The sequence below is a fragment of the Neodiprion virginianus genome, chromosome 7 (genome assembly GCF_021901495.1).
Source record: "Neodiprion virginianus isolate iyNeoVirg1 chromosome 7, iyNeoVirg1.1, whole genome shotgun sequence".
NCBI classification, from domain to species: Eukaryota; Metazoa; Arthropoda; class Insecta; order Hymenoptera; family Diprionidae; genus Neodiprion; species Neodiprion virginianus.
Window position 1 is genome coordinate 15,662,187 of NC_060883.1, and position 26,331 is coordinate 15,688,517.

Here is a 26,331-nt window from a genome sequence, read left to right on the forward strand (position 1 = left end):
GAAGTGGCATACTTTCATTTTGCTCTCCGTCATTTATGTATGTCGTATGTATGGCGCTTTATAACGTAATATATTTATTTATTTGTTGAACGCAAAACGGTTAATTACCCAATACAAGTATACAAATCATTTTGGCACAATTATGTTCGTAACGAAAAATAAAAATTCATGGATTTTTTAGTTTTAGTTTTTCTAAATTTATTAATAACTTTTTTACAAACTGGTGTTTACTTGAATGAAATAAATCAGTTATATCATTATTCAGTTATATCTATGCATCATAAATTTTTATACGATAACGTCGTGTACCTTTTCAGATTTGAGATAACACAATCCAAAAATGCAGACTCTGATTTATATATTCTATCCACCCGCGGCAGTTTGAATTTTTTCTTCACGGCTTATATACTGTAACGCTAAATTCTGTTACCCTCGGATGAGGACTTACCGTTGACACTTTGGCGCGATTCTCTACTTATCCAAGAGAGATAAATAGAGAACCCGTTGTACGGCTGGCTAGGCACAGGTACGTTCGCGTACATCCCGGTAGAGTGGCGGTATTCAAGGCAGCTAACAGTAATTTCAGAATTAAAGAAAATAACAAAATAAAGAATAAACTCCAGGCAAAAGGAAAATGAACAGGTCAATCGATCATATATTGTCGAGAAGGTTACATGATTGAGACAGGCAAATAAGATGGTATCGACAGCGGTAGTTGATAAAATAAATAATCGTTGTTCACAAAAATTTCGATAGAATAGCAGTAAACGGTAGCTTTAAAACGAGAGACGGTAGTTAACAGAGAAAAATGAACGTAGGTCGGGAGATGCGATATAATGCAAGAGTTGACTTAAAACTACACGTCACTGGGCGACGTGATCTTACCCAAGTTGCAAATGACGCTACGAAAATTATTATTCTGTCAATTAGAACGAGAGAACTTTACTGCGATCGGTGGAAAACACCGTAACGACAGTTCGGTAGATGATACGACAAATTTACCATAAATTATAACCAGTATGAGAGATTGACATTCGGTAACAATTTACCAAGTCGGCGGACGATCGACTAGATAGCCTTCGGTAGAATTATTCATAAACGGTAGATTCGATAATTTATAATTATTACGTACTTGAGGAATTAAATAATGAATTCCTAAACATAACTTTTGAGAGAATACAAAATACAAAATTATGAGAGAGTGAGAATTTCGGAGAGTTTGCAAAATAGAGAAATACACTAAAATACACCGCAATACAAAGGAATAATTCACAGAACTTGATTTAACAAAATACAGAGAAATGAATAACAGGCAAAAATAGTATAAAGTTGCCAGTAGCAATAAAGAAAAGGTGCGGTAATATCTAGGGCTGATTCTACGCTCGCTTGTACTCCAAGGAACTCGATATGTGATACAATAGGCACAAAAATAAATAAAAAAATATAATAAGCGATAACAGAAATAAAATATAAAGCACAGTACTATTACAAAAGAGTATGGAATGAAATATAAAGCCAATAGGGCTCAAAATACGATAGAAAGTGCAGAAGCAGGCTAATAGAGATTCACAAATAATCAGAAAAATCATAAATACAGAGAAATAATTATTCGGCAGTTACGAGGTCGCTCAGGCACGAAAATAATTGATCGCTGAAATCATGCAGTCACACGGCGGCTTACTGCAACTCCAGGCCGTGGACCACGATTCACACAAAACTGGCATCACACGATGCAACCAAGAAACAGTAAATGTAATATTAATGACCGAAATCATGCAGCCACACGGCGGCTTACTGCAACTTTAAGCCGTGGACCATGATTCACACAAAGTCGATAAATACCATAAGAAAGAATAGAAAATATGAGCAACTTCGTAACGATACTATTCAAAGGCAGAAGCCTTACCTTGGCGGTTGACTTCAGGCACACAAACTGACTCCAATTTAAATTATACGTAATACTAGCAAAACTGAGAAGGAAGGGAAAAAGAATGAAAAGAGTTTACAGGATAAATTTTACGGTAGAATAAACGATAGAACGATAGCGGTAGAAGGAAAGGTGTCGGTAGCTTAAATCGGGAGAATAATCGAAAGGATGCGGAAAACAAAGCTGTCTCTCGGCAGGTCAAGCGTAGAATAGGAGGTCGTAGTTCGGCTCGCCGATCTCGCGGTTGTCGTGTGGTGATTCTTCTTCTTTGATTGGTCGGTTGACCCCCACCGCAAATAGGCCATCCCCCTGCGGCGAATATTGGTTACTGCGTGGTCATACGTTTTCCAAAATTACCGCTAGATGCGGCGTAATGTGTGGCTCGCGATTTCGTCGTTGACACCAACTCGTACGATTTTGTAGCTGCTTCGGTTTACGGTCCAGGCTGCCTATCATCGGGGACTTCTCTGACAGAGGCATAAACAGGGTGCCTCTCGGCCAAAGTTACCAGGTGGAGAGTGACGCCTCATTGTTCACCTCCACCGGCTTTTTGCACAGGCAGTAGCTAGCTGCCTGTACCTGAGGTCGTGCAGTCAGACGGTTGGCCAAACCGTGGACCACGACCCACACGATTAGTCCCTGCCGATAGGAAGGCAGCGTCCAGTGGCGGTTTATACACTAGGCCCGCTAGGCCTAGGCCTAGGGCGCCGCGCGTTGGTGAGATTCACAAGTTTGCGCGCCTCTTTCTCTTTCCCGCTTTTACCGATCTTGTGCGCACTACGACACGTCCTGACACGCGAATACGCATTATTTTCCGTACGCTACTGCGCACGTAACGATCTACAATCTGCAATATTCGATAATAAATTTGCTCTATTCTATATTTTTTGTTGTCAGACACACACGCAAAGTTATTTTGTACATTGTAGCACAAATAAACAGATGTCGCATAATACGTTCTTCTAATGAAACAGAAAAATAAATGAGCGTTAATAAAATGAGTAGCGCCAAGTACCGTAAATTGACGAAAGAAAAAGAAGACAAAGAATCGTGTCTAGCCGAAAAAATTCCGCGAATTGACAATTGTTTCGTGCATCACAAAACAGTTGAAACGACGATTCGAGCATCAAGTTCTGCTACAGCTGAATGTTCGAGCGAGGTAAATATCGACGCACCCTGATAATAAAATATATATTTTCTGCATTACCGTATCCTGCAATTCCTTTCCTCATTCTCCTGATATTTCAGTAAATATCGCGTTTGCATGTAGAATCTATTGTCGGAAATAACGAGGAGGCAAAAATAGTCGACGAGGTCACGAATATCGCAACTTCTGCAGCTGAAATTCGTGATGATGATGATGGTCATGATGAAAAACATTCTCAGATCTTAGTCGTGAACCCCACTGATTCCGTATCAGATTTTGGAGATTTTTCTGACCCTGGTCTGTGGCCAACACGGAAGTCGGAAATGATTGATTTCATTTTACGAAATCCGCCGAAGCAACAGGATCCGAGAACGAATAATTTCACGGCTTCAAAACGTGTCTATGGGTCTAAAACAAGATACTGTACTGCACAAATATTTTTCCAAAATACACCAAATGGTGAAATGCACCGACGAGAATGGATAATATATTCCCTCTCGAAAGGTTGCATATATCGCATACCTTGTAAGCTGTTCTCGACATTGATAAACGCGTTTACAGAAGGCTTCAACGACTGGAAGAATGATGTGCGAATATCAGAACACGAGAGAAGTCTTAGTGATCGGGAAAATACACGAAAGCTTGTAATTGCGAGGAAATATGTTGGGGAAGATTGACAGTAAGTTGCATATGCAATACATTCAAGAATGTAATTACTGGCGAGAAGTATTGACTCGCGTTATAATTGCTATAAAGTTTCTTACATCACGAGGATTAGCTTTTCGAGGAACAAACGAAAAATTTGGATCGGTCAGCAATGGCAATTATTTGGGTATTCTCGATTTGATGGCTCGAAATGATCCGTTTCTCCAAAATCATATTAATCGATTCGGAAATCCAGGAAAAGGAAGCGTATCCTATTTTTCTAAAGATATTTGCGGAGTTTATTGCAATGATTTACGATGACCTTCTCAAAAATTTTATTTTGGAAGTAAAGGCCTCTAAATATTATGCAATAAGTGTAGATTCGACGCTTGATACATCGTATTCGGAGCAGTTAACGTTTATTATCCGGTACGTACGTGAGAACGGAAAGCCTACTGAACGTTTCTTACAATTTATACCCATCGAAGGTCACAGCGCTACTGAGATAGAGCGGGCGATCATGCAGGTATTGTTCGATAAAGGTATTGACATAATATGGATTGCCGTGGACAATCGTACGACAATGTCAGCAATATGTCGGGCTGTTACGGTGGGGTACAAGCGAAAATTATTGAACGTAATCCTTTGGTGATTTACGTCCCATGTGCAGCGCATTTCCTTAATTTAGTAGGCCAAGCAGCTGCTGACTGCTGTTTGAGGGCAACCAAATTTTTTATATTCGTGCAACACGTTTATACATTCCTGAGTGCATCTACGTCCAGGTGGGCGAGAGTAAAATCGAAGGTCGAGAATCAGTCAGGAATGCTGTTGCCAAAAAGTTTGTCCGACACACGATGGTCAGCTGGAGCGGAAGCGTGCCGAGCACTTGTGAAATCGTGGGAGAGCTTGCGAGATGCTCTTGACGATATTGCAGAAAATGCTTCCGAAAAGCCATCCACAAAATCCGAAGCCGAGGGTTTGTCGCAACAATTTGGATTGCTTGAGACTGCCATAATGGTTGTGACTTGGAGTGATATTTTCGAGCGTTTTGAAGAAACAAATAAAAGTCTTCAACGCGTTAACATCGATTTGACAACAGTTGTACAACTGTATGATGCACCCCAAGCATATGTTATCGATTTGCGTGATCGTTTCGACCACTACGAAGCCAAAGCGAAAGAGCTATCTCAATGCAACGAATACGCATATGAGAATCGGCGACGCAGAAGAAGGACCGTTAAGTTCGACGAAGTGAACGATAATGAAGCGATATTTGATGGGAAAAAAAATATGCGTATTAATACATTTCTCGTCATTCTTGATGGATTGTCAGGCGAATTAGGGAGAAGTCTAGCATGTAAGAATGTTAACGCTCGCTTTGGCTATCTCAGCCGTTTGCCGTTACTCACAGATGCACAGATAATTACCCGGTGCGAAGAATTACAGACGACATACTCTACCGATCTCTATAACGATTTTGGAGAAGAACGTTTGCACTTTCGGAATTTTATTCGGGAAATAGAATTGACGGAGGATGACACCAACGTTCGAAAATTTTTAATGACTATTCGCCGGAAGAATATTGTTGCGACATTTCCCAATATGGATGTCGTTCTTCGAATGTATCTTACTCTTTTCTCGAGTAACGCTACCGGGGAAAGTTCATTTTTGACGTTGAAAAGAGTAAAAACTTATTTACGGAATACGATGGGTCAGAGCCGTCTCTCTAGTCTCGCCTTTTTATCTGCGAACGCAGAACTTGTTGATATGGCAGAGACCGATACAATTATCGACAAATTTGCAAGCTCAAACGCAAGAAAGCGACGATTTATTTCGGTGCAACATGAATCTTTAATATATGATATATACATGCATCTCTCCTACATACATGTTTGACATTATAGTATATGTTTTTGTTACATTATTTTTGAAATATAATAATTATTAATTTTGTCGTATGATTTTTTGACTATTTCATGGGGGGGGGCTAATTTCATCAGGCCTAGGGCGCCAATTTTCATAAACCGCCCCTGGCAGCGTCGATCCTCAGAACGATGGCTTTATCAACCTGGACGTAGTGGTTTGGGGTCGGTCCGGCACCAGGCCGGTAAGTCGGAGGATGGCAGGCTACGGTCTGCCCTTCACGCCATCCTTACGGCATCCGATAGAGCTGGCGGCTGGTTCCTCTTCGAGAAACGGTGCCCTCGGCCGCCGGGAGGATTTTTATCTCCCTGTTCACCGGCAGTCGAGGCGATACGGAAGGTTCGGGTGGATGCTACCCCAGGTGTATATAAAGGTGCACCAAGGTGGCCAGTGTAGTCTGATGAGACCGTCGGTAGGCGAAGTCGTCGAGAGCTGCAAACGGTAGCTAGTGGTCCCTTGTTGATCGGGATCGTTGTCGTCCAAGTACCTTGTTAGCTTGCGCCGAAGCGCGAAATAAAGAATTTACAAGAAAGAATTAGTTGAAAGTAGTTATTGCCTATTTTGTATCGAGTTCGGTTGGAGTACCCTGCTGAGGACGCGTAAACTAAAAATAATAGCGGTTGTGTGCCCTTGTGACGGGCGACTCTGAAACGCCGCGTTACAATACCTTTGGCTTGATTTTTTTTTTAACCGTGTAACTATGAAAAAGTTTGAATACTGCAGAAAATTAATTTTTGTTCCCGAGTTAACGACAGATGAAAAATGTGTCTCATGAACGGGAAACACACACTCGTCCATGCACCGATGCAAATTTAAAAACTCCTGGTTGCGGTTACTGCGCAGTCTTCTTCAACTGTTTTCATTTTTTACAACAGACGTGAACAAAGTATAGTTCCGAGTAGAAAATGAAAATTAGTTTTGCAGCTTTGATCAGAAAATTTAGTATGTGTTCTGGATTATGGTTACTCGTGCAGTGATAACTAGATTTTTTTGTAACGTTTGCTATAATTTGATGACGGTGAAGCCATTCGTTTACGTCGAAGCCTTATTTAACTGAAAGTAGGAGCAAATTGAACAATTTGATTGAATGTTAAAGCCCGGAAAATGTAGTACCGGCAACTATAAACGCACCAAATAGTTACTTGCACCACATTTTCTTGTAACACCAACAAAATTTGAACTATTATTGTAACTATACCCATTCCACTAGAGTTTCCTAGTAACTACAACAAATGGCATTATTCTCATTGTGATTGGATATGATTCTCGAGGTCTCAGAATGTGAAAATGCAATGAAAGGTTGAAATTATTTTAATCAGGCTGACAATGAATATATTAATAGTTTTCCTCTCTTTTGAAGCAGAAAGTTAAACCACACGGTAGTCGTACGGTGAGTAATTTTATGGTGTGGGAAATTGGTATTAGTTTATATTTTATATCCTATATCTTGAAAGATTACTTTAGAGAACTAGTACAAGGGTGTGGTGAAAACAAGGGCGTAGCTTCACCATTAAGATCACGGAGTACTCATACCTTACCCAGCGATTTGAACCCTTTCCGTTCGGTTGTTTATTTCATATAGGAAGAAGAAGACTCGATCGGTAAGGGTAAGAGTTCTACGCGATCTTAACTCAAGGATTAAATTGCTCCTCACGATTATTTCTCATCTCGTGCTAGAGCTGTTTAACCATGTACCTCGAAGATTTAAATTCAATTTGTTAAAGTATTCTCTGTAGCAAAGAGCTAATTTTTTAAAACTTCTCTCTCGGATTGTACGTACGGTAATCCATGGCAGCGTTTGTGAAAATGTCAGCATACGGATAATACCGTTTTTACAATAAGTTTACAAATTTTTTCTCGACAAGGGCTAGAATTGAAATATCAAACGGAAGTAGGAAGACAGTAAAGAGACCGTAAGGTTGCTATAAAAATATGAAATATAAGTGCCAGCAGGCAACGGTATTGGGCACATTCTAATTACAAATTACCTTTTAATTACAAGTCACGCGTATAATTAAATTACATTTTAATGACAAATTGCATGTGCAAATGATTAATTACTTTCACAAAATAGATGACAAAATAAAAATCAAAATACAAATTACGTTTGCTTCGCGTAAGTTGGTTGAAATTAAAGGCAATGTACGTCTCAACTTTGTATTCGGGACAAAAGAAAACACAAATTACATTTGTGGTTAATGTTTAACTTCGGTCTAGTTACCATATTCGCAAGTAATTATTGATATTCTTATTCGGATCGGTCATAATTTTCAAATTTGAATGACAGCAACATCAGATACAAACACAGATTTTCATCATCTACAATTTTGCCCATCTGCACTGGTAGTGAGAAAAAAACAATGATCTTGATATTTACGAAATAAAAATATGTACGTATTCCGTACAGATTATAATATGAATTCTCATCTAATGTACAAAGGATATTTGGAATAAGATATTTCGTGAATGTCGAAAATGCTGTGGACGAAAAAATGCTACAGACTGATGAAAGAATTGCAAATGCGCAAATGTTTTCTTGATATTTTACTGTGATTGTGCTTCACGAAGTTTTTAAAATTCCGGCGAAAGTAATACAATTTTTTTATCGCACTGACTTAAAATTAACAAATTTAATCCAATAATTACGAAAGCGGAAACAAATGAAACCTTGGTTTTGGAATCTCAGACTTGTGGCTTTCTCGTTTCCTACTTCTTAAAAATATCCTATCGAGTTTCCTGCTTGACACTCATTGTCGCAATATTTTGCTGGATAAAGCGTTGGTAAAGCTCCCCACTTTCAAGTAAGCTAAGGTATAAAGCTCGCAGGGCATCAAAAAGTTTGCACAAAAGCAAGAGTTTTCATTGCATTTTAAATTCGAAGAAAAAGAAAAGTTTTATTTGCCGATATATAAATACTCTTGATTTTAAAATATAGTGCGAGAAAAGTTGCTGAGCTTTAGAGATTGTAACAACGATACAAAGCCTTTTCAAACGCTGAAATAAATCAGAGGACGTACACATCGAATTGTGGGAACTATCGCCTCAAAACTATCGTCAGCATGGAACAGCCGATTTGAAAATAAACTCTATCTACAAATCGAATAACGGAACCAAATCTAACGAAATGAATCGCAATACGAGTGCACCTTCGAGTACCACCTATCGTCAATCCGCGTCCGGAAATACACGCCCAACTCACATAAGTTACGACGACAAGCCTCGCACCACTCACGGAAACTACATCGGAAAACCATACTATAACGTAGGCAAAAATTATACCGACAAACGATTCGCCAACTTTTGACCAGCGTTCTAGAGTTCAAGTTTTGATATGGTCGAAGTTTGGATGTGTTACAGTGCATATTAACAATGAGATGCTAACGAGGGATTTTTACCTTGGTATCCAAGGTTAATGATAAAAGATATCCATAAATGTTAACATTTCAGCCCTCTGGTGGGGGCCCTACTCAGAACTATAACATTTATTGAACATACTTTACATTATACGTAATGCATTTGACAACAACCAAAAACAAAAAGCGAAGAACCACTTTGGCCATCTGACACAATAATTATCGAGATCTGTAAGACAGACGACGTCTTTATAGGCTTACATGCAAGATACGATGTTGAATAAGAGATATTGGTTTTGTTTAAATTTAAAATGCATGAGTAGGTTCAGCGATTGACCGTAAGTAGTATCCCTGTATGTCAAATTAGCGAGTATACCGTTGGTTTTTAATTGTTTATTTTAGTTTTAACGCCTATTGGTTCTTAATAATTACTAGGCCGGATGGCAAAAGTGGTTCCTCGTTTTTTGTTTTTGATTGTTATCAAATGGATTTTGTATAAGGTTAGTTACGTTCAATGAATGTTATAGTTGTGAGAAGAACCCTCACCAAAGGTTTGCAATTTTATCATCCATGGATGTTTTTTATAATTAACCCTTGTTTGCCGCACTTCTGGAGAATCACATGCTTGACACACTGGGGTCGTTTGTACCCCAGAGAGAAAAATTCTTACGTTGAACAATAACACCTCTAGTGAAAAAAATTTATTGTCAGCAATTTCTCACAATTTTGTTTTTAGTGATTCTTAGAAATTCAATATGTGTTTTTCTGGCTATTGTTTAGACAAGTTTTACATTATTTCTGGAAAAATTCGAACGAATTCTCTACAGAATTTCCGACACAAACTGACCTAGGTCGAGTTCTACATCAGAATCGAATGAATTTGCAAAGGACTTCTCAATGTCGCTACAAACTTCACTTTCTATTGATAATCTTCAAAAATCTGAGTTTTCATCCTTCTGACCGTTTCCGATCAAGTCAAGCTGCAGTTTAGAATCGATTTCTAGAGGATAAATATTTTTTTAGAACTTCATTTTGTACTACAAATCCGCAACGATATGGGTTCTGGTGTTTCTGCATGTTTTTCGACGATAACATGTTATGAAAAACTAAGGAAGATTTGTAATAGAAATTATAATTTCTTGGGGAAACAGTTGAAATTAATGGTTCTGAAATGTAAAGCCTGAAAAATCTGAACCAACGTGTCTGTGAAAGAGTATTTTCAATATGACCACAATCATAAAAACTTTTTCAAACATTTTCGAATAATATCGAGGTTTTTTAATAAATCCACTGAAATTAATTCACAGCATAATGCATGTAAAAGTTGAGTGTTAATTGACATAATTGTAAATCCAGAGAAGTTTGAAAAATATAGTTCTTCTTGAAAGAAAGCAAGAATATAAACAATTTCGTATTATTTTGTAATTCTTTCGTAACTATCGTTAAAATATTGACTCATACCTCTGTTGTGTTGTTCATAGCTCGGAGAAAGAGGCTCGGGTACCAGAGCACGAGGAACAGTTCAAGATTTTAACAAGCTGAGGCAGGAATGTTTATCCAATGGAAAACTGTTCGAAGACCCTGAGTTCCCGGCACAAGATGATTCCATATATTTTTCGAAAAAACCCGACCGCCACATCGAATGGAAACGTCCAAAGGTAAGGATGAACGAATAACAAAGGTTAACAAAATAAAAAAAAAATTTTTCGAGTATTTATGTACATAAGTAAATATTTATTCTGTACATTGAATAATAACCAACGTCTTCATTTAATATTCACAAAATTTGCTTTTGTCATTTTTACGTTGATATGTAACACCGGTGAACACGAATTTCAAGTCCGGTTTCTAGATGTCAGATTTTCATTTCTTCCACGCAACTAATGAAAGGAAAACTAATTTTAGTAAATAAAGTCTGGATTTGTAGAAACCACAACGATATTCCGGATTTTACCAAAAATTACCCAGTTTCTCAAACATTTATTGCATGTGACAATTAAACAAACTTCAGCTTCGCATTTAAATTTTTAAATGAGAGTGATTTAGATGCGACATTGAAGTTTTTTTGAATTTTTATTTACAATAAACGATTAAGAAAATAGGTCAAATTTCTTAAAATACGAAACATCGTTCTGGTTTCTACAAAAGCAAACTTTATCTAAGAAAACTAGTTTTTCTTTCATAAGTTACGTGGAAGAAATCAAAATTGGGCATCTAGAACCCAGACCCAAAATTTTTGCTGTCCGGTATAATTTGATTGTGAACTACGAATGTTCGTATAGTTTAATATTTCAATTAAAAATCACGGGAGATAAAACAAATATTTTTTGTCACACTATACCTATAACACAAAACATAAATGATTCAAAGTGAAATGTTATTTTTCAAATATATAATTTATTTTATCATGAATAATGTTTATCCCTCGACAGTTCTTCAGATCTGGCTCTTAATTGCTATCATCATCATTCAAACCATCCCAACATTTGCCCACGTTTGGAATTTGCGATATCATTTTTTTCCGCCAAGACGAAATAAAGCCGGAGCCATCCTTAATTTAACGTTGATCAGATATAAGATTTATTAAATTTTAACATTTCTATCGTTAAACTCACGATAAACAAGCTTATCTCATTAGCGCTACAAGTTTGAAAAAAAAACGACGCAACAAGAATACCAGATTACGTTGAATTATGCTGTCACAGTTGTTCGAACAGTATTATCATCTGTAATATTGACGTTGAGAAGATTCATTCATGCCGATAATGAGAGAGACAAATATCGCGGATTACTTTTCTAATACTTGTGATTTAAATAACACTAATTGATATAGCACAAATAAAATAACAAGATTTCCTCAACTCAAACAGATGAGACTACCCACCAGTATTCTCCTTATTTTTATACTCAAGCTTTCCAAGGTCCAAATATTTTTCATTTTTTCAAAAATTCACATGTATATTATTTGTCTATTCGGTTTAGTCGCACTGTACGCCATAGAACGTGATATCACATTCAAAATAAAGTCCTATCTAAAAACATTCGATTTACCTCTAATTATTAGAATGTATGAAGAGCCAAATTTCTCGGCACGATATTAAAAATTTGACCGATTAGACGAACAATTGGACCGTGTAATCTGTCTCATTATCTCTTTCGTGTGTAATTTTACATTTAAAAGGAGAGTATCAGATCTCCAAGTCACGGATTTTGCTTAAATTTCCAATGGTGTTTCTTCGGCCCAAAATTTGGAACTTCCGATGCTTGGTTCCATCCATTGGGTCTATCTCGCTCAATTTTCAATAGAATTAGGTTGCAGAAGATCTGGAATTCTAACTTCACTATATGGCTTTGAAATAATAATAAACCCGATAGAGTTCAATCCATAAGGGTTTTTCATCGAATCGAAAATAGAGGACAACAAACATTAATATTTATGGCAAAAATACACAACAGGTTTCCTTTATTATTATTTTAACCGGACTGAAGAGAAGCCCAATGGATGAAACTACACACCAGAACTTTTCCATTTTGAAACGTCGAAACGGCCCTCAAAGTTCCGGCAGAATCCGTGATCCGGAGGCCTGACACTCTCGATGTCAGTGACAGGTCACAAATTAGCGAGGCAGTGTCTCGTACCATGTATCGGAAGTCTCGATTAGTCAAGCTTGATTAAAAACTGAAATTCTTGCTTTTATTCCCATTTCGGACAACAAACAAAACATAAGCACCAGTAAAATATATAGCCCCAAGTTCATCGTTTCATGCTTCTGGCTAGCTTACCAAGATTTATTTAATCCTCAAGACTATCATATTTTAGTTTTCAATCAATATTGATGCATAGATATTTCAGGTAGATCGTGTGTCACAAGAATTTTCTGCTTCGTTCTTTCTCCTATTTCACCAATCGAAGACACCTATAGGTAATGAGTTCACTTATTTTCAGAAAATTGCAGACGATCCACAACTATTCGTTGAGGGGTTTTCACGGTTTGACGTACAACAGGGCGAGCTTGGTGATTGCTGGCTCATCGCAGCTGTTGCCAATCTTACACTACATCCAAACTTATTCTTTCAAATTGTACCCAAAGATCAAAGCTTCGAAGACAACTATGCAGGGATATTCCATTTCAGGTATAATTTAGCATCTGACATGTTACACCATTCATATTGCATCTAAACTGTTTGTGATCGCATATTTTCATTTACTATCCAAACAATAATTCTATCAAGGTGCGTGGGATCTTTTTAAAGATAAATGGGTGATATTGTCTCGATGGAAAGTTACGGAAGAAGAAAAATGTGTTTTACAAAATCTCTGACAGTGTGTATTTGTGGGTGTGTGAAGTTGGCGGTCCAAATTAAAAATTCAATAAAAATTATGCGTGCGCTAACTCTTCCCGAATGAGTTCTGGAGTTCTCGAATATTTTCAAAAATAGTTCTGTTTAATTATTAATGAAAAATATTGACTTTTCGAGGGGCCAACTTTACGAAGCACCCCATTTCGGAAAAAATCGAGCAAACTATTGTTTTGAACTGCCTGATATTTTTCTGAGTATAAATATCAAAAAAATGGCAGTCTCAAAGGATTAGGTTTTCCCAATTTTGACAGCTATATGAATTTATTTTTTGATCATTCCCGGGCTTAGTAATGTCCTTCAGAATTTCTAAATTCGTCAAGTTTTTTCTGAATTTATTGAATTAAAATTTTAATAAACGTACTGAAAAAAAGAATAGCTGCATCACCAACGTAGCCAATTTGCTATGCTGACAGTTGTAGGTCCAATGTAGTACAAAAGTTTTTCAAACGCGAAAATTTGCAGAATGTAATTACAAATCAGTATTCAATATTGTTGTAAAGATTTAACAATTTCATCTATTTTCTCCAAACAGCAACTTCTTTTCGTCGTAAGTTCTTTCCATTTGCTCAATACATCATCTATCATAAATACATACCACGCCAGTCGATATATCTAAAACGATTTTCACCGGTACACTTTACAAACAAATTGACAATTGATGATGTTTCTAGTAGAATAACAATTGGAATAGAAAAATTGTAGAAATTGCCAGTACTGATTTTTTCAATGTCGTTTTGGCAACGTGACCTCAAGTACTCTGGCTACCGGAGACAGCGCTGTTATTTTTTCAAATTCGTATCGCCGATCAAAAAAGTCAGTAGAAAGTGTTTTATGCAACGTACGGCAAATTTTGGGGACTAAATAACTATCGGGCACTCTAGTCAACATAGCATTTTTCTCGAAATGGGGTACTTCGTGTTATTGAACCCCCCAAAAGTTATGATGGATTTTTCAGTAATAATTGAAATGAATTATTTTTGAAAATAGTTCAGAAATCCGGAACTCTTTGGGAGAGAGTCAGCACGCTCATAATTGTTAATAAATTTTGAATTTGGATGGCCAACTTCACACATTCGTATTTGTACCAATGATAGCGAATACACATGGAATAACATCCTCATTGCGTAATAAAAATGAGTCTGAGCAACTTGAAATAACACAAGCTAAGTTATCAAAAATTTGAGTAGAGTTACAGTATATATATTTAAAATTTTCCAACTTTCCGACTGTGAGTGCTCATGGGCTTACTTACAGATATTCTACAAAAATTCTACGAATAATGATCTCTCAAGTAGGTAGAAATCGATTGGTATAAGTACAAATGTTCGCGAATTACTATATTTGTGCTCCATAACTATCGCAATGTAAGACTTCTTGAATGTTTTTCAGACTGTTTGTAGGGATCTGGCTAGCTATTGTGAATTGAACTCAATTACATTATAATCTGATAAAAACGACCAGAATTTCATCATTTTGAACGTTTCAATTTCAAAATCTTTTCTCAGATTGTTGATATGTCAGCTTGTGTTATTCGAATTTGTTCAGAAGCATTCCTGTTTCATAGAAGGGATGTTGTTTCATTTAGGTTCACCGTTATTGACACAAAAAACACTGTTGGAGGTTTATTTAACGCTTCGGTTTCCATTTACCGAAATTTTGATTTAGACGGGATGGCTCATTCACCGGAATAGGGTGCTATCAGTTTTTACAGGTCGAGCAAGATATCACTTCTTTTTACCGAAATAAAAAGGTCCAAAACCCTTTTTTGTATCATGCGAGCTTACGTCCAATAATTGTATTCCTGCAATGAGTGGTAATTTTGATTTTTTCAATTGCTTTCTGCACTTAGATTTTGGCAGTACGGAAGATGGGTGGATGTAGTCATAGATGATCGCCTGCCGACTAGTCAAGGGAAATTGATGTTTTTACATTCAGCTGAAAATAACGAGTTTTGGAGTGCACTGCTTGAGAAGGCCTACGCGAAGCTTCACGGTTCATATGAGGCTTTAAGCGGAGGATTGACAAGTGAAGCTATGGAAGACTTTACCGGAGGAGTAACAGAGCAGTTCGGAATGAATGAAACACCGCCAAACTTGTTCAATATTCTACTCAAAGCTTATGAAAGAAACTCATTAATGGGTTGTTCACTGGAGGTAATTGACAAAAGCGAACTTTTAATCTTGTGAAGATGATCTAAACATTCACACACGAATCTTTCAGCCGGATCCAAACGTATCAGAAGCTAAAACGCCAGAAGGTTTAATCAGAGGACATGTCTATAGTATTACACGAGTCAAGTATGTTGATAACATGACGCCAAATCAAGTAGGAAAAACTCCTTTATTGAGATTGAGGAACCCATGGGGTAACGAGGTTGAATGGAAGGGACCTTGGAGTGATCAGTGAGTATATGTCATGCAGAAAATCTTGCAATGTAGATAAAAAAAATAATCTAAAAGTAATTACAGAGATACGAATTAAATTAGAGATTTTAAATAGGCTGCAAAACCTTGTGCATATTTGCATATTTTTTTTTTTATGCATTCTGCCGTATTCTAAATCTATCAAAAGTGTACAAATATCTGGGTTGCAACACTTCAATGAATAATACTTAGAGCGGCTATTGGAATTTAAGATTTCTTGAGGAGGTAACCACTCCTAAAGGGAAGTGTGTACTTCGTAAAAAAATGTCCTGTGAAGTCACTTGGAGTCATCCAGTTCTTTAGAGTTTGGAAGTCCCCAAATCTGGTGTACAACCAACTAATTCAGGAATAGTTACCCCTCGGAATTTTCTTGATGTGTTAATAGCGCACAGTACTAGAATCAAAACATAGAACGATGCATGAAGTTTTACCAATTATCGTTGTGAGCGTTACAATACGAGGCCTGAAATTGAATACAAAATAACCGCGAATATTTAGCTACCCCATCAGCCACACAGGCGGCCGAGAATATACCATGTACTTTTCATAATCAGATTGAAGGATATAAATGAACATTATTTGTAATATTATCCCGATGAATAGATAGATAGATAGATAGATAGATTTCATATTAGATGACGACCATCGGCGTGTCACTGTTCTTCTAATGCGAAGTTCAGTATTCACATGTCATAGAGATTGAGAATCCGCATATGATCATAGTTTTCGTTAATTTCAGACTGTATTTTTTACGGAAGTTAACCTGCAGCAATTATAGTTCAAGTGCATTGTGTTATTGTCGTGACAAACTATAAGTAATATTTGCTTCATTGTAGGAATGCCATAGTTTTTATGCTTGTAACGTTGCCAAAAATCTGATCAACATAATTGAAATTATGTGTTCTGTAGATCACCTGAATGGAGGTCTATTCCTGATCATGAGAAAGAGGAACTAGGATTAAGGTTTGATGCAGATGGTGAATTTTGGATGTCTTTACAAGATGTCAAGCATCACTTCACACAAATTGAGATTTGTAACTTGAATCCGGACTCTTCAACAGACAGTGATCTCAGCGCTGGTAAAAAAAAATGGGAAATGAGCATATTTGAAGGGGAATGGGTACGCGGAGTAACAGCTGGTGGATGCCCTAACTTTTTAGGTACCTTGCCAAACAATCATTACTATTGGAAAATATCCCCATAACATCAGAACCCAATTGTTCGCATTATTCTATCACCAGATACCCTGAGTGTTTAATTTTAATGGAGGCAAATCTTAATTCTTAGGGTTTCAAATTACTCATGTTGCATGAATTATTCAAACGTAAACAATAATGTACAGGTTCTACCATCCACGGGCGAAATAACTGGTCAAGCTGTTAGCCTGGTTGCATTACTTTGATTTTTTTACACCATACAGTGACAATCCCCATAATTAAAAAAGCCTATGCAAAAGATCGTTAAGTTTCAAAACCTGACGACGGATGACATTTGTTAAAGCGAATTTCTTAACTATTCTTAGAAACCTTTTGGCACAACCCCCAGTACCGTATAACATTAGAATACCCGGATGAAGATGATGACAAATGCACGGTTATCGTAGCATTGATGCAGAAAAATCGTAGGGCACAAAAACAGATGGGTGCTGAACATCTGACAATTGGCTTTGCCGTGTATCGTGTAAGTTTTAATTGGCTATGTTTGGAAAATTTGAGGAAAGTATCCCACATATTGTTGGAAGAATGTGAGTAATGACTTTTCAATCCGTTTTTTTTAGCTGGAAGATCCCGACAGATTACCAAAGCCGTTAGATGTTAATTTCTTCAAGTACAACGCCTCGGTAGCTCGATCTCCGTCATTCATTAACCTTCGTGAAGTTAGCTGCCGATTCAAGTTGCCGCCTGGTGTTTACTGCATTGTTCCCAGTACTTTTTTTCCGCATGAAGAAGGCGAATTCTTATTGAGAGTATTTTCTGAAAATCAGAACAACATGGAGTGAGTCATGAAAACACAGTCAATAACGAAATTGGCAATTTTTCTGCAACTTACGAGTTAATGAAACATCAAAGACGATGCTGATTTTACGTATTATATTATAGTTCTGAATTCTGATTGCAGGGAAAATGATGAACAAATCGGTATCGGCGAAGTCGATTATAGGGTATGTGATATAGAGTTTTGTTTTCTGAAATCAAATAACAACAGACGTGTATAGATTATCTAAGAACATGCATGAAAGCGTAAACAATTAACTTGAGTTGTTTGGACATTAATATTTCAATTTTAAATATTAATTGATAACGCTAACTAATCGACAAAACAGCCACTTTTTATTTTGCTTAATATTCACCTAATATCCTCTAACTGAGTATCGATCTGACAGAATCTTACTTAAGTTTTCAATTTTCTAAAGCATCAAGAACATTGCTATTACAGATAACAGTCAAATTTCCTGTTCCAGTCTATAAACCTTATAGGTGTGCAGCATACTTCACAAGTCATATGTGAATACTGCTACGTAGTAAAACACAGCCAACGCAAATCACGTAGAGACTCTGCATGTTTGTGGAAGAAATAGTAGTACTAACAATCACAAAAATCTATATCTGAACAAGGCTGGTAGAAACTCATTCTGCTCACTTTCCATACGTTTCAACGAAATATGAATTTTTCTTACCTCGAAAATATTTATTGTTAAATAAACTATCTAGGGTATTCCGCTTTTACAAAGAAGAGAAAAGAGTTCAAAATGTAACACTTTTGCAATTATTACCTCACGTTATTCTAATCAGCATGAAAAGTTAGAGAATATTCCCTTATTCCACTCGCTTTGAGCCTGAAGTACTACGACGATCCAACGGAAATCTTCAGTTAAAGTCATGGAGTACTCCTACCTTTACCGACCGAGCAAAATTACCCTTTTTCTTCCTGTATTAAAGATACGATTTTCAAGGAAAAACTTTCATTTCTCAGTTCTACCAGCCCGTCGGCATTGTCAATATTATAATTGTGTGAGAACTAAGTGACACACTGTCACTAATCACTAATCACGTGTTGCACGTTTGCGTCGCTTGGCTGTTAGGTCAATAACCATGGTAAAGAAAGGCCAGAAGGGCAAGAAGATACAGTGATTATTATTATTGAAGAGAAAGTAATTTTTAGGGGAAAGGTTGTTACACAGTGACCAATTAAAATATTCGTCGAAATTTATTAAAATTCTACTTTGCATCTTGCACGATCACAAGAATGAGTATAACATAGTTGAAATGTATAGATGTAACTAAAAATGACGTTTAGTGTGAGTGTATACTTTGTTTAGATGTACTTTATACTCAAGACAATCGTGATGATTTTTCCTTCAGGTAAGAGATCAGCCTGAGCCTGATAGAAACGAGGAAAAAGTACGAGAGTTCTTCAGAAAACTTGCCGGTGATGATATGGAAGTCGATTGGATGGAACTGAAAGAAATCTTGGACTTCGCTATGCGCAAAGGTTTGTATCACAGTTAATCTTTATGTACAAAAATATTGAAAGTGTGCTTGTTGGTGGATATTCATATTGTTGAAAGGTATGATGGACTATCATTGTACATACATTATATGTAATAATCATTGAACATTAGCTGTGGAAACCTTGAAAAACTTCAAAATGCAAGTCCAATGAAGTGCTGGTTGAATAATTGTTTTTTTTTAAACAAATGATAAACATCTGTGTTGAATTTGAACACAGTCTTGTATTTGCTAGAGATGCTCAGTTGAAAAACTCGTTGAAAACTGTTTGTCTTCAAATAATATTCGAAGTATTTTACAATTACACTGCAAAACAAACAAACCCATCCCAGTGAATGTTAAATTATTCACACTTGGACATCTTCACAACCTACTTGAACATTTCGCATGAATTCTTCACGAAAATTTGTTTACACATTATTTACAGCTACATTATCATTTCATGCCCATATTTCTATTCTTTTGCTTACGCATGTACATGCCACTAAAATGCAGCCTTCTAACTTTAGTTATTTTATATATGTGGCTCGTTGTGTTTGCGAATAATTTGCTCCGTTCTCTTGATACAAACGATTCAATGCATGCTGTAAAGTTAGATGCAAATACTGTTCAGAATGACTGAGAATAAATAACTATAAATTGTCGATAGAGAGCCACGTATATAATAATTGTGATACATGCATGAATACATTATGATTAAATAACTGTTCATTGCGTTTGAGTTCGATTGAATCCTTTAAATTATTTATTGAAACGCGGAATTTTGTTGCTATAAAAAATAATGGGAATCTTCATAGGTTTGAATAATATTTCATTGTGTCTTGAGAATTAACGTGCATTGCGTTTCATATATTATTAGGCACTACGGGTCTTGCTGTAGTCAATAGGGAGGGAGAATTTCTTCCAACAAGCGTGATTTTATTTGAAAGAAACGTATTGCGCTTTCAACTTTGGGTTATTTTTGCTTGTTCGATCTTTCTTCCACCTAGGTTCGGTGCATCAGATTGGTTTTTTTTCGGGTTGTGTAATTGATCGATTAATCGTATTTTGGAGTCACGGGTCCTTTCAAATGTTTTTTTTTTAACTTTTTTTTTTTTCATGTTATTCGATTAATCATCTTTTGTTGATTGATTGCGTTATCGAGCAATCCATCAATCGATTAATTGGAAGAACAGTTAATAAAACTCTACGACCAATCGATTATTCAATAAAAAATCAATTTAAGCCTACGAATAATCGATTATTTGCACAGCTCCATTTTCTATTATCTTTCTCAGATTTCTGTAAGTCAGATCAAAGTTCAACCATATGCTTCACTTTATTTACTGGTAGATTGTGGGAAAACTTTATGGTGATTTGCATTGGTATCTGGTCACTAAGTACAAATCACCATGCAGTTTTTCGATAGTATCCAGGTTTAAAAATGACTACAATACATACATTGTATGTGCATTCATACTGTAAGGGGTATTTTAAAAAAATGCTATTACATTGTATCGACTTCTCACCTCTGAGATTTGTTTCTTTTAGTCTAAAAATGATTTTTCCTAATCAACTAATATTTTTAACAAGAGTACAAATTGACTCATCACACCAGTTTTACTAAAATTCTGTCATGGGAAAAAGTATTAGGAACAACATCAAGATCTCCTTTTCCTCAAAATTTATTAAGGAAGTTCTGTCTTATTTATAAACTAAAATATAAATTTCATACATTTGAGTGCTATGCTCTTAATTCAATGTCTTAGCGTTCTTAAGACATTTTTACAAAAATTCGTAGCTAAAATTTATCGAAAACTGTATAAATAAAAATAAGCTTGATATCACTCAAATTTTCAACCCTTTGCAGTCGCGCTTGTTAGTCATCCGATAAGAAATACATGGTTTCTGGGAACAAAAATGACCCAGTGCGACCGCTGAGGGTTAAGAAGATTCGTGAGAAATATTTAGAAAGAACAATTCACAGAGGAAATCTCAAGTCCTTTGATGATTTGTTTCGAAGCTATTGTGGTCGCCTATCAATGGCTGATCAAAACATCGTAGTTGAGAATTGGGTTCGAAAGCGGTGTACCTCAGAATTTCGGGTGTCGACATCGCAACGTCTCAAAATTTGATTCGAGAACATTGTACCTCAGAATATGGTTAAAAAACATCGTGTTTAAAAATTTGGATCGACATCATACCCGAAGTTGAAATTATACTCACATAATTTCCTAAGCTGCACCACATGATTGTTTAAAAAATATATGCTGCTCGTAAACGTATGAATTCTCTTTAAGATCTAATATTTTTTCGCTAAATCAATTCTGTTAGGGCATAATTACTGTAATTATCATCCGAAATATTCCATTCCTTTTTTGTCAACTACTGTTTAAATGTAGTTCATAAAGTTAATTGAATCATATTTTTAAATTCAATTTATAAATTAATCAAAACCCTAATTTTTTTTTTAACTGATCTATCCGGGAATGGCCCAGTGCTAAAAAATGTTGGGAATGAAATCTTAACCTGGGATATGATGTTTATGAATCAAATTCGAATACAAATTTTCAAATAAATCTCTTGTATCACAGCCGTGAAGCTAGGAATCGGTGGTGAATTTTTTCGTACTTGTCCGCTGAATGGTTTGGAAGCTTTTAGGGTACACAAGTAATTGAAAAACTAAAAGCGACCATCACTCAAATCTAAATTAAGATTATGGTGATATTTATTTAAAATTAACGCTTGAAGTGATGATAAAGTTAATGAAACTATGTCTTAAATCATTGGAAAAGTTACATATTTCATGTCTTGGACATCAATTGTATCAGATATAACTGAAGGATGCTACTTGTTCAAGAAAAGTTTAAAACCTGAGAAATTTTACAGATGATCATTTCAGTCAAAGTATCAGCTATAAATTGAAGAAATTTATAAAACAACCTATAGCGAACTCGAAAAATCGTAGATTCTGAACCGAACATTCACTGTGTCTCTAGAACTTAACTTAATCACTCCTAGATCTAGAGCCATAATACAAAATATATATTTGAAAATTGAAGTGGGTGAAAATTCTCGATTGCTGAAAATTGTCGGAATGACTCTGCATGTATATTTCATTCTACGAACGGATAACACAGGGTTGGTACACACGTGGAAAAACTGATATAAGTCGATAAATGTTATAAATAACGCAAGAATTTCATCTCTTCAGAACAAGGTAGTTTGTATTTAGAGAAATGGAATACACATTTTTTCTGCCATTTCTTTCACATATTTCGAGCGATACAAATTCTCTAGTATCGACGATTTCTGTTGATCATGGCGTTTTAACTTGATTACGACATTCGATACTCAAATTAACTGTCTTGAGGTGTAATTTTGGTTGATGAAAAAGGCCAAACAAAATGACAACATTGTTGTGATAATGAATTTTTTTCTCCTACATAGAAGTAAAAAGTTTTTCCAATACTTGCTTGGAAAATATAGTGTCCAACCCTCTGGCAATTGGTTTTAGTCGTCGAGAAATTCACAATTTGCGCCGTCAGTTTATAATTTTTTAAAATAAAAGGTGCAATAATTGGTTCTAAACGTGTCAATAACTGGTACACTTACCGTAATGTTGTTCATACAAAATAGCGATTATTGGGGTTTGAATGGGGAAATCCATCCTCTTACGGACATGGGTTAGAGTTGAAATGGAAATCTGAACCCCAATTGAATTGAATAACTGCTTGTCAAGATAAAAATTCCCAAAACATACCCACTTTTACATGTATCTTCTTTCAAATATTTTTCGGAGAATCAGAATGGTAGATATTCATTTTCAAAGATCATCTCACACGGGAAATTATTGTTTTCTTGTCAAGTGGAACATTTTTTAAATCTCATGGTACAAGGCCCTATAACTTTGAATTAGTTCTTACAGGTGAGCTGACAGCAAAAATTCTTAGCGTCATGGATATTGCGATACCTTGGTGAACCGAAGTTCCCCCTATTTACCAACGCTTAGTCTTGAACATGTAACAATGCAACATGTATGTACAGAGATGTTAATGAAAAAACAGGTAGTAATAGATAAGTAGCGATCATGTATGTGCTTCGCAATTCATCAAACGAGTAGCAGTTTGTTGACAACATGATCGTGTAGTAACAAATCGATACTCATTAAGAAAGATATATGTCACTCGTAATAAGTATTCTACAATTTTCTATTTTCATAGGTTTGCTTAATTAACCGACCTCTATAACCAGCTATACCGCATATAACAACTTTGACAGCTAATTAATCTGTTATTAATTGAATAAATTTTAACAACTACTACAAATATTTTATACTCAGCCCTAAACATTCTATTCGTAAAAACAAAAAATAGTACCTGTCAGCTACATTATGAATCAAGCTATTCATTCTACAATGATATCTCATTTCAGAATTGAAAAACGAAGGTTTCAGTAAAGATATATGCCGTAGTATGGTTGCCATGCTGGATACAGATCGTTCCGGTAAACTAGGATTTGAAGAGTTCGAATCACTTTTGAATGACATTAGAAATTGGAGGGTGAGTATAGGTGCTTTCTGATCGATCGATCATAATTTGCCAAGCTCATTTATACGTATAACTCATGATGAATGTTACCAAATTCTTCTCTTCAGGCTGTATTCAGATTATACGATAGAGATGGTTCTGAATACTTGAGCGCGTTCGAGCTTAGACAAGCTTTGAATAGCGCCGGCTATCGCATGAATAATCATATTTTGAACGTACTTGTACATCGTTACGGAACGAAGGATGGAATGATCGCATTCGACGACTACATCATGTGCGCTGTACGTCTAAAGACGATGATTGGTGAGTCAAATTGGTAAAACAAAACGAACAAAAAAGATTCACAGAAACATGAGACAGCTTCGTGGTCAGTTCAAAACGAGAAATTGTATAATTTTAGACGTGATTTGAAGAGTATACTTGATACAACATAAGGATTGGTACTTTAATTAATCTAACAACAACATATTCTTCATTACTAGTAACTAACAATCGACACTCGATTCTTTGGTAACAACAAATATTCGTAATATCTCATGATTAACTCACGCTTGTAGATATATTCAGAGAACGCGATCCAGATAAGACAAACACTGCTACTTTTACAATGGAAGAATGGGCTGAGAAGACATTGTATTCGTAATCAATAACAAAAAAGAGGCAAACCGAAAGCACAAACTCAGGAACAAATTATCGACCAGGTGTTGGTCAATGTGAAACTTTGAAGTACTACATTTTTCAAATCCTGGAAGCTGAATACAATTGAAGCTCTCGTTTCTTCGAAACTCCAAACTCCTTTTTTCGTACCTGTTAAGCTTCGTTGATCACCTCTTTCATTGTAACTAATAACTCACTATCCCTAAATATTCGTTTGTAAGCTTGTGCGTTTCAGATTTACTCTATCAATTCATAAAAGTACAGATAATTTTTAAAGTACACGTGTATCCATTTGTGTTAAGTCAATTCAAGTGTTCGAGCTAACTGGGCTTACCAACTTAATATTCAGAGTCAGTTTTATCGAGAGAAGATTATTAATATTTTACTCACATCTTCACTTTCGGGGCATAATCATTTATTTCCAATTCATCAATTATTGCATGATAAACCCCTATGTGTGTAAAGAGAAAACATCAAAGTTTGTAGAAGTTGGTTCAATTTGCAGGAGAAACAATGATGTCAAACAGAAACACGTTTAATTTATGTCGGCTGTATACAGGGATCCTGATACCTTAAGGAGGTTGATTGGCAAAAAATTATGACTTTTTGTTAATTTCATCACGACGTAGTCATACATTGAGTAATTATGAAATCATTATACAAAGTACAAAAATCCGAAAATCGTAATTACTCGAATTATGAAAAAAAAGTTAAACACCGAAGCTTTGTTTCTAATCGCTTTAAAATGGTTAAAAATCTAGTAGATTCGTTCGAATATAATAATTCAATAAATACTCAATTTGCTAGTATCTTGTAATGATAATGAAAAAAAGTATCCATTTTGGCCAACCCACCTCTTTAAATAAGGCATAGGCAGCAGGACCAGGATAGCTATCTAAATTATGATTAGCGAGTTGGTTTCATGGTGCAAAGTATATAGTTGATGTTTATAACTAACTTTTATATATGAAAAAATGTACAAAAATATGGTCAGTGAGTTAGTGGGATTCGGATTGACAAAATACAATTTTCAAATCCCACTCGTATGCTGCATGTCTTCAAAATGGCGGTTACTTTGTGACACTGAAAAAGCCTTTTTTAACCTCATTCCGCATGTCTGTCTTATTCATAAGTCAGTATGCTAAATTCAAATCGCGTATATAATATATACAACCAGTACTATTTGTTTTCTACCCATGGATGCCCAGAATACATATATACATGCTCAACCATATACCATGTTGTTGCACTCTCGAGTATTCCTGTTAGCTCTCGCCCGAAAATGCCTTAAGGTAGCTCGAGCATCGAAACGTCGCGAACCGGATCCCTATTATGCTTGAATGCATATTGTTCATTAAGCTTTTTACTTCCAATATCAGATGAAGACTGAGACATGGTTGATAAAGGTAATCTCAATAGCCGGAAAGGCATTTGAAATATACTTGATTTAAGCAACGTAATAAATTGCAATTCGTACAGAACTGAACCATGGATTAGTTTTAATTGGATACCGGGAGTGGAAGGCACCAATAAACGCTACTGTGTCTATTATGTAGCATCAGAATGATATTTTCTTCAAAATATACAGTATATTTACATATATAGTGTTTAATTTATGATAAATATTCATATTACATAGAGTTGTTTTTGAGTATTGGTGATAATAGATAAATGTCTTCACACTGATAATATTTACATCTGAAAAAATGACAGAAGAAAAGTACTGGCATTACATACCTCGATAAAAATCATCATAATACAGGTGATAGAAACCGATTGTGAGATGCAAGGGCTGTTTGCCTCATGCATTAGAAGAAACAGTCAAGTTCTAGATTTTGAGTAAATTTGTATGCTGT

General features: G+C 35.9%; 1 protein-coding gene across 1 annotated transcript in view; it reads left to right on the top strand.

Moving 5' to 3' along the window:
• The window catches only part of LOC124308355 (calpain-A-like), a 45,245-nt gene that overhangs the window by 12,571 nt on the left and 6,343 nt on the right, over positions 1-26,331 (top strand). Inside the window, exons 2-12 of the mRNA XM_046770987.1 lie at positions 10,477-10,653; positions 12,942-13,129; positions 15,207-15,510; positions 15,578-15,759; positions 16,690-16,940; positions 17,303-17,460; positions 17,558-17,775; positions 17,899-17,941; positions 19,143-19,272; positions 23,703-23,830; positions 23,926-24,121. Coding sequence (XP_046626943.1) covers positions 10,477-10,653; positions 12,942-13,129; positions 15,207-15,510; positions 15,578-15,759; positions 16,690-16,940; positions 17,303-17,460; positions 17,558-17,775; positions 17,899-17,941; positions 19,143-19,272; positions 23,703-23,830; positions 23,926-24,121 — 1,975 coding nt within the window. The remainder of the gene's footprint in view (positions 1-10,476; positions 10,654-12,941; positions 13,130-15,206; positions 15,511-15,577; positions 15,760-16,689; positions 16,941-17,302; positions 17,461-17,557; positions 17,776-17,898; positions 17,942-19,142; positions 19,273-23,702; positions 23,831-23,925; positions 24,122-26,331) is intronic.